The sequence below is a fragment of the Pituophis catenifer genome, unplaced genomic scaffold (assembly GCF_029215685.1).
Source record: "Pituophis catenifer annectens isolate HBS135680 unplaced genomic scaffold, rPitCat1.0.hap2 SCAF_1, whole genome shotgun sequence".
In the NCBI taxonomy this organism is placed as follows: domain Eukaryota; kingdom Metazoa; phylum Chordata; class Lepidosauria; order Squamata; family Colubridae; genus Pituophis; species Pituophis catenifer.
In genome coordinates, this window is record NW_027256881.1 from 215,359,393 (window position 1) to 215,372,423 (window position 13,031).

Sequence of the window (13,031 nt, forward strand, 5' to 3'; positions counted from 1 at the left end):
CTTCAAATTTCACAACACAGATTCAAAATCAATGTCTATGGAGATTCTCATTCATCCAGGTCATGGCTGTCCCAAAGGTGCTTTTTCAAGTGGCAACTGGACTTTCTGAAAATCCAGGTACTTGAAAAAATACCTTTGGAATTCCAAATCAATGCAACATATAGGTTCTGCCACTTGCCAGAGTTTGCAATTATTTTTTTCATTTCGTAATATTTAGTTGTATTAAAAATCAAACCTCCCTTTTATGAGGTTTTTCTCTGGTAGAGAATCATAAATAGCATCTGCTATTATGGTAGTATTCAAATAAACATTGCCACCTATCTTTTTGTTGGTCTTTGAACAATTCTTTAGACTAACGCCTTACTTCTACAATGTGAATTTGATTCATTGGGATTGATTAAAAGACCCCCAGTGAAGCAGACAGTTGCTTTTGATTGTTTTTCTTTAGTTCAGAACAGAACAGAATAACAGAGTTGGAAGGAACTTGGATGTCTTCTAGTCCAACCCCCTGCTCAGGCAGGAGACCCTATATCATTTCAGACAAATGGTTATCCAATCTCTTCTTAAAAGCCTCCAGTTTCAGAGCACCCACAACTTCTGAAGCCAAGCCATTCTACTGATTAATTGTTCTCACTGTCTGGAAATTTCTCCTTGGTTCTCTCCTTGATTAATTTCCACCCATCGCTTTTTGTCCTTCCTTCTGCTGCTTTGGTAAATAGGTTAAAGTTCAGCCCATTACTTCTGTTTGGGTTCTTCAAATCTTTATATGGGTGCGATGTCTTTGGGTGTTGTGGATTTGGGTGCTGACACCAGAAGAGTATTCAAGGCCTTGCAAATCATACTACTGTGCCATATGGCAATACTGTGATAGCCATGATACTATTGTTCAGGGAACTTCTCATATTGCAACACGGCTTTCAAACCAGTGCAGAACACAGAGACACATATACACAAATAAAACAGAATTATGATAAATAAGTCAAGAAACCTTCATGTGCCATATTTTTAATCTGTTGGTGGCTTTTATATTATAAGTATAAATGTACAATTATGATGATAAAAGTGACAGATTGGGTAAAATGGAAAAGAAATCTGGAGCCTGGATAGCTCAACAGACTAAAAGCCTGTTATTAACATTCAGCTGTCTGCAATTATTGCATGTTCAAATCTCCCCAGGCTCAAGGTTGACTCAGCCTTCCATCCTTTCTAAGGTAGGTAAAATGAGGACCCAGATTGTGGGCGCAATAAGCTTACTTTGTATAAAATATACAAAAGTATGAAGGCTATTGCTTAACGCATTGTAAGCTGCCCTGAATCTCCGGAGAAGGGCGGCATATAAATCTAATTTAAAAAAAAAACAAAAAGGAAGTATATATTATTAAAATATTGGAGTTGCTCGGATACCAAACAGGGAATATATTCCACAACAAAGGAGAAAGAAAGGAGAGAGGAGTAGAGGGTAAGAAGATGAGAGGGAGAGAGAGGAATGGAAGAAAGGGGAAAGGAGAGGAAGAAAGGACAGGGGACAGGAGTAAGAGAGAAGGTGAGAAAGGGGGGAAAGAGGGGAGGAGTGGGGGGAAAGGAAGGGGAAGTAGGAAAGAGGAAGGAGAGGAGGAGGGAGAAAGTAGAAGAGAGGAGGGAGGGAAGGGAAAGAAAGAAGAAGGAGAAGGTTCGTTGTGAAATGAGGAAATAAAACAGAATTATGATAAATAAGTCAAGAAACCTTCATGTGCCATATTTTTAATCTGTTGGTGGCTTTTATATGGTTACCTTCTGGGATCTTTGACTTGGCTTATAACTGAAGTTTTACCACCAGCTTAAAGGATAAAGATTCGTGAAAAGTTCATAAATATCAAATTGTTTCCAAATCAAGTCAAGGTGGGCCAAGTCATCAGTGGGCCAAAAAGACAGGGGTGCCACTGTTTGATGCTTTTCAAGAAGCAGGAATCAAGCCAAATCCATCTTTGTATGATATTATGTTGTGGGCTGCAGTAGGCAAGATCAAACAACATAAATACAACAGCATGTATTGACTTAACTGAAACTACCAACAACAGGCAAATTCCTGTAATTGATACTCTGGGCCCACAGGGCCTCAACCAATCATAATACTTGAAAAAGCCCACCCAAATATGAATGTTCTAAGTTTCCCTCCAAAACAGTTGAAGTTAACAGTTAGGGTCATCTAAAGGTTAGTTTCACTTTAGCAGGGTTTAACACAATTATATGTATTCAATACATAGCAAATGATGTAAGCAACAGTGTGGCTCATTGGGCCAATTCATAATATATTATGTTCGTTATTCCAGCAGTGAATACAAATGCTGCAGTAGTCTTGAAGCATTGCCGTGGTTTTACAGGTGAGAACTACATGCAGGGGACATTGGATTCTGAATTTCTATTTTTAGTCTTTGACTGATCTCTATCCTGCATAAACGAGTCGGTGAGAGTGACAGAGGCAATAGAGTGTGGCAACAAACCACAAATAGGATCTAGCAGAGTTGGTGAGAGGACAGGAGGACTCACAGCCAAGAATGTGGAGGCAGCTGGCTGTGCTGGAGTGCTTGCAGTGGTGCTAAAAGGAAGCCATCTCCAGTATTCCAACACCACCAAACAGAAAATAGTGATGTTGAGCTTTTGGATTAAAACTGACCATATATCCTTCTGCTGAAGCCCTTAGAAATAGTTGTTTAGTCCATTTGGTAAGTTTGATTGAGATCTTAGAGATCATAGTTAGGCAACCTTTTTTTTTTTTTTAATGGTTTGCAGAGTGGCACAGTTGAAATGTTCTGTTGTATTTCTAAGATATGCCAGAACACATCTCTATTCTAAATAGTATTGTGAGAATTGTTTGTAAATGCTTGACCTTACATTATCCCAGAGCATTTGTCTATATGTTAGAGATAAGAAAATAATTGGCAGTCCTACAAAGGCAGTGATTTTGAAACTGCACTAAGAAATGGTTCAGACAAGCCAACCAAAAGCTAACATTGAGCAATCAGCACAATAAAGTTATGAAAATGCTGAGAAGGGAGGGGAGGGGAGGGGAGAGAGGGAGGGAGGGAGGGAGGGAGGGAGGGAGGGAGGGAGGAAGGAAGGAAGGAAGGAAGGGAGGAAGGAATCTGGGTTTAATGCTTCGCTCAGTTTTCAGTAACCAAGATATTCAAGTGATTCCTGAATTATGAGTCTGCTGAGAGAAAGGGGGAAATGTCTGACTTCCTGGAGGATTTGAGAGAGGCATGAAACCATTCCAGAGATTGAGGGGAAAGAGGAGGGCGAGGGCTTCGTTTCCCTTCTGCCCATGCTCCTGGGGGCTGCCCAGGCCTTTGGACAGGCTGACATGACAAGGGGGAGACAGGTGCAGGGCTTGCAATAGCTCCTCTGAGAGGCAGCTCCACCTCTCTTGCCTTATTTACAGAGCTACCATCTGCTCGATCTAAAAGGAGCAACCATTCAAAAAATGACCCTGCTGCTGGAGGGGAGTTGGTAGAGCAACGGCTGCTGATGCTAACAGGAGCAAGGTGGCAGCTGCTGGGCATAAAAGTGATGGAGCTGAAGGGCTGCCGGCTTGACCATGAAGTCGAGCGGGGGTGCTGCATCCGATCTGGAGGAGCTGGAGAGTGGCAGCAGCGAGAGCAGCTCCGGCCATTCCCTGCCTGGCACCGGGGCCCAAAGCAAACGCAAACGCAAGAGCCCTCGGCTGAGTGGTCACAACAAGCAGAGGCAGGCAGCCAACGCTCGGGAAAGGGACAGAACCCACAGCGTCAACAGTGCTTTCAGTGCCCTCCGCACACTCATCCCAACCGAGCCTGCAGACCGTAAGCTGTCCAAGATCGAAACCCTGCGCCTGGCCTCGAGCTACATCTCACACCTGGCGAATATGCTGCTCCTACAGCAGCAGCAGCAGCAGCAGCAACAATCCAGTGGGAACTTGGCTGAGGAGGCCTTGCTTGTGAGGCAGCCCTGCCTGCAGTATCAACCTCTCCTGCAAGGAAGCCCTGCCTCAGGGAGCCCAAGATCCATCTGCACCTTCTGTCTGAGCAGCCAGAGGAGACTGGTAAGGTTGGCATGCAGAAATGGCCACTGCGCTACCACCTCGAGTCTAGAAGGTGGCAGTGTTTAAGCATCCTTGCCCCATATTTTAATTCAACTTGCTTGATTCAGATTCTGTGCTTTTGCACAGGCAGAAAAGGGGTACCTACATGAAACAGATGGGAAGGTAGAACTTAATCTTTGTATTAGCAGCATGCCAAATATCATATCACAGACAAACCTTCTTTTAAGTGTCTTGGGGTGCCTTCTCATTCTCGAAAAGGGAGTGCTTCTGACCTCTTTTTAAAAACAGGTAAGGGTTTGTTTTTTTTCATGTGAGCCTTGCATATAGAAATGAATGAACAAAAGCTGCATTTGCTTTGTTTTGTAGCTGGAAAAGTAACCTTTATTATTATGTTTTTCCTTTTTATAAGCAATCCTTAGATTGTTCAGGACTTTGAGTAGTATACTTTTACTGTATTTCTCACAGAGACTGTTTTATCTTACCCTCCCCATTTCAGGGTTTACATTAAACAAACAAAACTAAAACAGCAAACTTAGCCTTGAGAATGAACATGACTGACTGAAGGTATAAGTAAAGATCTGCAAGTAAGACTAACCAGCTTCAATAGATATCTAGATAGATGAGAGAGAGAGAGAGAGAGGGAGGGAGGGAGGGAGGAGAGAGAGAGAGAGAGAGAGAGAGAGAGAGAGAGAGAGAGAGAGAGAGAGAGAGAGAGAGAGAGAGAGAGAGAGAGAGAGAGAGAGAGATGAAAATAGGTGGGTGGATATAGATAGACAATAGAGAGACAGACAAGGATGGATGGATGGATGGATGGATGGATGGATGGATGGATGGATGGAAGTAAGTAGGTGGGTGGGTGGGTAGATGGATGGATGGAGATAGATAGATAGATAGATAGATAGATAGATAGATAGATAGATAGATAGATAGATGATAGATGGATGGATGATAGATACATATAGATATAGATATATCATTTCCATATCTATATATCTAATCTTTCTGTCTGTGTGTGTATGTGTCCACAACACTGGTGTGATCTCCTCTGTCTCTGATAGAGCAAGTGAAATATTCATTGGCCATGGGCAACAGAGATGAAAAAAACATAAATGTATGTGTTTATGTATCTTGCTGTTTAATAATGGATGCTTTTGGTCCTATTTGCAGCACAGAGAATGGGACAAACACCTGTCACTTTAAAATTTTTATGGATGTTGATTCAGATGAGCTACTTGTGTAAATGCTGGACTGGTTACAGAACAGCTCTAGGTAATGGCTTGGCACTCGTGTCATAATATTCGTGTTGAAATTGTGCAGTTATTTGAACCTCATTTTGAAAGGCAGGGGCAAAATAGTAACCACAATTTGCACTTGGTTTTCCCTTGCAGCAGACCAGTTCCAAGGGCCTTTTTGCAGATGAAATTGAACACGGTGAGGAAAGTTGCACCTGGCGTGGCAGCTATTTTCGTGCAAGAAATGCTAACCCTAAGCAGCCGATGCCTCCCAAACTGATGTCACATGATGGAACTTGAGCTTCCCAACATCCAGCATCTCCTTATCGTGGAGATTTCAAGTGCATCAGAGCTTCTAACCACAACTGAACACACCAAGGAATGGCATTTTTCTCTTTTTCTTTTTTCTCAAGGGCTCCCTTGAAGCCCAAAGGTTTCCACTGAGATGGAAGGTCTGTACCCAAATTGTAGCAAGAATGAATACGAGGTCCCAGTTTATCCAATTTCAATGCGAAAATGATGCTCCCTTAGTTCGCTCTTCTGATCCTAGGAAATAATTAGTTCCTGTTTAATCATATAATCCTGTTCTCTCTAGCTACCATGTTTCCCCGAAAATAAGACCAGGTCTTATATTTATTTTTGCTCCAAAAGACGCATTAGGGTTTATTTTGGGGAAAATATGGTACTAAATGCATCCATTTGGCTGACAATCTTAACTGGGGCTTATTTGGGGGGTAGGGCTTATATTACAAGCATCCTGAAAAAATCATACTAGGATTTATTTTCCGGTTGACTCTTATTTTCGGGGGAAAACAGGGTAAGTAGTCCAAACATCTCTGGAAAGCATCAGGTTGGAAAAGTCTGCCCTAGCCAGTCACTGTGTTACAATGTGGGGCTTCCAATGCCAAAAAAAAAACAAAAAAAACCCAGTGTCTTTTCTTGTTATGGGAGATCACAAACTCAGAGTATTGTCACATGATGAAAATGGAGCATGATTTTCTTTAGATTAACTGTGAGTCATATACAGGTAGCCCTTGATTTACAATAGTTTGTTTAGTGAATGTGCGAAGTTACAACAGCACTGAAAAAGTGACTTATGACCCTTTTTAACACTTACAACCAGTGGTGAAATCCAATTTTTTTTACTACCTGTTGGTAGTAAACCTGTTTACTTCCTGTTCGGTGTGGTTTGGTGGGCATGGCAGGGGAAGGATACTGCAAAATCCCCATTCCCACCCCACTCCTGGGGGAAGGATATTGCAAAATCTCCATTCCCACCCCACTCTGGGGCCAGCCAGAGGTGGTATTTGCCAGTTCTCCGAACTACTCAAAATTTCTGCCACCGGTTCTCCAAACTGCTCAAAATTTCTGCTACTGGTTCTCCAGCACCTGTCAGAACCTGCTGGATTTCACCCCTGCTTACAACCATTTCCAGCATCTCTACAATTACATGATCAAAATTCAGATGCTTGTCAACTGGCTCCTATTTATGACGGTAGCAGTTTCCCGGGGTCTTGCGATCACCTTTTGTGACTTTCTGACAGGCAAAGTTAATGGGGAAGCTAGATTCACTTAAAAACCAGGTTGCTAATTGTACAATTGTGGTGAGAAAGGTCGTAAAACAAGGCAAAATTCACTTAACAACCATTTCACTTAGCAACACAAAATTTGGGTTCAATTCTGGTCCTAAGTCAAGGACTTCCTGTGCATTCAGATTGTTATCTAAGAGACAAAGAACTGCATTGTAAAGTAGTGGAGAAAGGAAAGTAAACTGCTTTTGGACAGCATAACTTAGAAAATTATTTGCTTTTTAGAGTTAGGGTTATATGATACACTGGTCATGGTGATCAGAAGAAACCTTCTCCCTTCTCTCTTCTCAAGCCTTGTCCTTTGGGAAATATTACATAATAAGGTTTCCTCTCCCCTCCCCTCCCCATTAATGGTAGGAGAAACTGGATATATAATAACTCCATAGCTAGTTCTGAGCAACTACTTGACCCATATACAAAATTTGGCATGAAGACCTGAAGATCAGTAGCAGACATAACATCCAGGATTGACACAGATATATTTGAAAAGCGAGAGCTGTTTCGTGAAGCTGAGACATGATGTTGAGGTCTTCCTTATAGAGATATCATAGTAGCGAAACTATAAACAAAGCTGATATTGCAGTATCCAATTGGATCAGTCACCAGGACCAGAGGTGCAGTCTTCTGAGTTTTCAGACTCAAGCTGGAGCCCATCCTCAGGGAACTTCTCTCTAGTAGACACACCTGAGGATGGGTTCCAGCATGAGTCTGAAAGCTCAGAAGACTAAACCTCTGGTCCCAGAGACTGACCCAGATTAGATCCCACAACAGTATCCTGAGACACATATATTTGCCTTCATTCGTGAAAGTTGATGTTGTCCAAGTGCTTTGCAAGACACTATCCTTTCTTTCTTTCCTTTCCTTTCCTTTCCTCTCCTTCTCCTTTATGGGAATAAAGGAGACCATCTCCTTTATTGGCCACCTCTTTGATGTTATCTCAGCCAGGCTGAGGCTTCAATTATAGGAGCGGTGTTTTTTCATTATCAGCAGCAGAATGAGAAGATATGGGTTTCCCCTACCTAAGAGATAGATTATTTATGCAAATTAGATTACCCGTGTTTCCCCAAAAATAAGACTGGATCTTATATTAAATTTTGCTCCAAAAGACATATTAGGTCTTATTTTCTGGTTAGGTCTTATTTTGGGGAAAATACAGTACTAAATGCATCCATCTGGCTGACAATCTTAACTGGGGCTTATTTTGGGGGTAGGGTTTATATTATGAGCATCCTGAAAAATCATGCTAGGACTTATTTTTGGTTGGGTCTTATTTTTGGGAAAACAGGGTATTTATTGGCTTGTATATTGAACCTTTCCAGGGCTAGGAGAAAATTCTGGAAATTAGCCATACAAGAATAAAGTGTGACAATTTCTAATAGCAATTCTCCCTCCGCCCCCCCCCCCACCCCCCCCCCCCCCAAAAAAACCTGTAGTGCCTCACACTTGGGTCTCTACGATAATTGTTCCAGGGGATGGAGCAAAATATATGCATTTATGATACTTGCTGCGTCCTAGGGTCAGGTGATCCCATTTGCGACCTTCCCAGCTGACATCTGACAAGCAAAGTCAATGAGGAAAGCCAGATTCACTTAACAACCACGTGGTTCGGTTAACAACTGGGGAGATTTGCTTAATATCCGTGGCAAAAATGTTGTAAAATTGGGTGTGACCCACTTAACAACTGTCTTGCTTAGCAATGGAAATTGTGGTCTCAATTGTAGTTATAAGTCGAGGACTACCTGTATAATATCCAGCCAGGTTCCCCCTTTCTTCCACTCATTTTTTTCCCTTTTGAAGTTCCTATTAAAATCCTTTACATTGTCCATTCAAAAGCTCTGTCACAGTTTGTATGGCTCCACCCTATATAAGAAGAGATCTCTGCTCTTACTCATTCTTTACATCAGCTTGGCTACCTTGTGCCCACCGTAGCACTGCAGTAGGAAAGAGGTGAGGATGAATCCATTGCAGGTGAGCCAACAATGTTCTCATTATCCTTCAGAGATGGGCATCTATGCTGCTAATCCCCATGTCATTCTGGTAGTGGAAGAGGTCAGAGCTTCTCCCCCCCCTCCCCCCCCCACTCTGTAATGCAACCCCAGCTCTCTACCCCTTTCCCACCCTGATAAAAAGCTACTGACTTTGATAGCCTTCTTCTCTAGGAGATATTTTATATGAGGGAAATATTTAAATTTTGATACTTGTCTCCATATGCATGATGACATGTCCAGGCCAGGAATGGATAAATTAATGAAATGGAATTCTAATAGCCTTTTTAAAAGGCCCTGGTTCCTCTCTAATATATGGGCACTTCACTCTTACAGCTGATTTATGCATTTCTAGCAGCTTATATATCAAATATTAAGTTATTGCTTCTACAGATTTTCCATTACTTGTGGCAGGAGCAATATGTGCACCTTTTTGAGTCTCGGCCACAGATGCTATGGAAAGCCTCCCTCCAATAGGTCGGCCTACAAAAAGGCATATAAATTTAGTAAATAAATAAATAAAATAACTAGGCACCTTCATACTGAAATGAGCCAAGCATGTCAGAGTCCGCCTTGCAACAAAGCTAGCTTTAGCCATAAAGTTGAGCCCAAGACTTGTATCACAGATTCCTTGACAAACTGGCTTATGAAGTAGATCTTGTGGAAGATGTCTTTTTCCAGAAAGTCCAGTTGCCTTTTGAAAAAAGCACCTTTGGGTCTTATGAAAGATATAGCCCAGGGGTTAGCAACCCGTGGCTCTGGAGCCGCAGGTGGCTCTTTCATCCCTCTGCTGCGGCTCCCTGTTGCTGGTCAGCTCCACAATTGATAAAGCTTTTGGTTAGGACAGGTAGAGGAAAAAGGATGCCGTGCTAGGAGGAGACTCTATGGTGGGAGAACCGATTTCCGGTCAGCAGAGGATAAAGGACGCTGTGCTAGGAGGAGACTATGATGGGGGTCAGCTCCAGAATTAAATGGAGGCTTCCAGTTAGGACCTTTGTGGCTCTTTGAGTTAAACACTCAAAGGTTGCCGACCCCTGATATAGCCAGACAGGAGCAGGCTCCTAGATTTGAAATTGGAGAAGGGCTACGCGGTGAGTCACGATTCTTGAAAGAATGTAGGATCTTTCTAAATTAGTTCATCATTGAAGTGTGGAGCCGAAAAAGTTCCCAAGGACTCTTTATTATTGCTCCTAGGTTTCTCCCACATGGTCACTATACATTATATTTGATGTCATCGCTTTACTGCTTGTTGTGTAGGCCTGCACTCTTTGTTTTGAATTAGACTAAATCTGTAAAATAGGTTTTACGTTTTCAAATACAGGCAGAATAAATCAAAATAAAGTGAAAATTATTAGAGAAGAGAGTTGTGAAATGAGACTCTGAATATATGTAGGGCATGTGAACACATAGAGCAGTGATGTTTGGATTCCTTTAATATATTTCAACACCTAGTTTCTTACTTCAGCCAAAATTAACAATCCCCCAATTACAGTTTCACAGCATTTGTTAATTTTTAATTGTCTCAATCAATACTTTACAAGTGGATTCTTGTAAAAGTAATATGCTGTAACATATATTTAAAAATCCAATTGAATATTTATTGGTCCTGTTTCCAAAGAACAATATAAAAGAGAAAGAGATTATTTTTTAAGTTTTAACAACAACAACAAAAAAAAAACCCGAAGCGAATAACATGCATTCAAATTTCTCTGACTATTTCCATCATTATATTAAATAAACCACCAATCTTGAAAACTATATCTATATATGATTTATATGCATTAATAAAGCTTGAATTCAGACAAATTACACATCTCAGCAAGCTACAAAGATACCAGAATAACAACATACATCCACACATACGCAATTACTCAACTGAGAATAGAATAGAATAGAATAGAATAGAATAGAATAGAATAGAATAGAATAGAATAGAATAGAATAGAATAGAATAGAATAGAATAGAATTCTTTATTGGTGTGATTGGACACACACCAGTTTTGTGTCCCAAATACGCAGTCATGGCATTTGTGTGATATTGTCACACCCATAGCTCCCTGAGCCATAGATGATCATGATGATACCCTAATTTTTATTTCAGAAAGTTAGTTATTTCTCCCCCTCCACCATCCTTCATGCTTTGCTGGACATGTAGCTGCCTTATGTGATACTCAGCAAGTTTGTTCACCACCACACAATGTAACTTGTATGATGTCTGCATACTTATGATGAAGTCACTTAGAATTGGTGGACAAGAGTAGATCTGCTCTGATTAGCTTTCTACTTAGGGGGGCAAATTTCTGATCTAGCAAATGTTCTTTCTCCTGAGACTAGACTAGAAGTTGAATATACTAACTAAGATGTGCAAAGAACCAAAAAGAACATGAACACACTGGCATGGACATACCTCTATTTGTTATTCAGCAGGATCTAAGCGAAAAATAATTTTGATATCTGCAAGTCGCCACAATGAGAACAAAGAAAAATAGCTGTTATATGGAACATACTTTTGCCTACCAATTCATACAATCAAATTCTGGTCAAATATCTCTTTTTCATATGTGTATATGGGAGTAGTTTTCAACATCATAGGGTGATCATAATGTGAGAGATTAGGACTCTTATATGTTTAGAAACTCTCTTTGATCATTATGAAATAGGATATGTGAGGGAATATTGGGGGTGAATCACTCGCCCCCACGGAGAGGGCTCGTAACTTGGGCGTCCTCCTGGACGCATGGCTGTCTTTAGAAGATAATTTGACGGCCGTGGCCTGGGGGGCTTTTTATCAGGTTCGCCTGATACGCCAGTTGCGCCCCTTTCTAGATCGGGACTCCCTACGCACAGTCACTCAGGCACTCGTCACTTCCCGCCTGGACTACTGCAATGCTCTCTACATGGGGCTCCCCCTGGGGTGCACCCGGAGGCTCCAGCTGGTCCAGAACGCGGCCGCGTGGGGGATTATGGGGGCAACGGGGCGCTCCCATGTGACACTTCTCCTGCGCGAGCTGCACTGGCTCCCGGTGGTCTTCCGGGTGCGCTTCAAGGTGTTGGTGACGACCTTTAAAGCGCTCCATGGCTTAGGGCCGGGATATTTACGAGACCACCTTCTGCCACCAATAGCCTCCCACCGGCCAGTACGCTCGCACAGAGTGGGCCTCCTCAGGGTGCCATCCGCCAGACAATGTCTGCTGGCGACCCCCAGGGGGAGAGCCTTCTCTGTGGCGGCGCCCACCCTCTGGAACAACCTCCCCCCAGAGATACGTACAATAACTGACCTCCGGATTTTTCATCGGGCCCTGAAAACCTATTTATTTCAACTAGCTGGGCTGGCTTGAGTTAAATTTTAAATTGATTTTAAATTGGATTGTTTTAATTTTACGGCCAAAATATTTAATTATTTTAAACTGTTTTTAAATTTTGTATGTTCTGTTTTTACTTTGGCTGTTCACCGCCCTGAGTCCTAATTGGAGAAGGGCGGTATAGAAATTGAAACAAACAAACAAACAAATAAATAAATAAATAAATAAATAAATAAATAAATAAATAAATAAATTAAGGCATAACCTAGTTCTGTTTCCTTCACCTTTAATCTTAACATGGTGAGCTCAAAGGCAGAAAGGATGAAGGTGGAGTATACGTTCTTATCTTGCTTCTAAGCTTCCTATTATCATGTCTCACAAGGGTGACAATTTTGAAAGAAAACAGTTGTTCTGTAGATGTAAATGGCATTCTGTTCAAAAGTGGCAAAGGTTACAGGTTTGGCTTCAGTTTGCCTTGGTAGAATGCTTTTTGACGGGGATGTCATACCATCCTCCTCACCAAGGAAGAGAAATGATCCCATGAGGTGCTTCACATGAGGTAACTATCCTATAGTTGGAAGAGGCTTTCCCATCTGTCGCAGATGGCGATTGTGAGGCAAAATATAGCTTGTTTGCTATGCATTAAAGGGAGGGTGGGGGTACACATTATTTTGTGTTCCATTTTCAGTGCAGTGATCTAACTGAATCACCTAACAGATCACCCTTTTAGAAACCTTTGCCATTTATTTTATTTATTTATTTTGTCACATTTCTATGCCGCCCCACTCCCAAGGGACTCTGAGCGGTTTACAGAGAATAAAACAATGCAACAATATCCCATACAAACGTTACAAGAAGACATTAAA

General features: G+C 41.7%; 1 protein-coding gene across 3 annotated transcripts; it reads left to right on the forward strand.

Annotated features, from left to right (window-relative positions):
- The first annotated feature begins 3,415 nt into the window (after positions 1-3,415).
- On the forward strand, positions 3,416-10,385 carry LOC139318664 (transcription factor 15-like). Of its 3 annotated transcripts, none has more exons than XR_011600527.1 (3): positions 3,416-4,057; positions 5,225-5,326; positions 5,446-5,527. XR_011600527.1 is itself a non-coding variant. In XM_070946274.1 (2 exons), exons 1-2 carry the CDS (start codon positions 3,575-3,577, stop codon positions 5,587-5,589), a joined length of 627 nt encoding a protein of 208 aa, XP_070802375.1. In that variant the 5' UTR covers positions 3,416-3,574; the 3' UTR covers positions 5,590-10,385. The 3 variants fall into 3 exon arrangements, 1 of the variants encoding a protein (XP_070802375.1); XR_011600529.1 differs by having other exon boundaries at positions 5,449-5,514; XM_070946274.1 differs by lacking the exon at positions 5,225-5,326 and having other exon boundaries at positions 5,446-10,385.
- Positions 10,386-13,031: the final 2,646 nt, after the last annotated feature.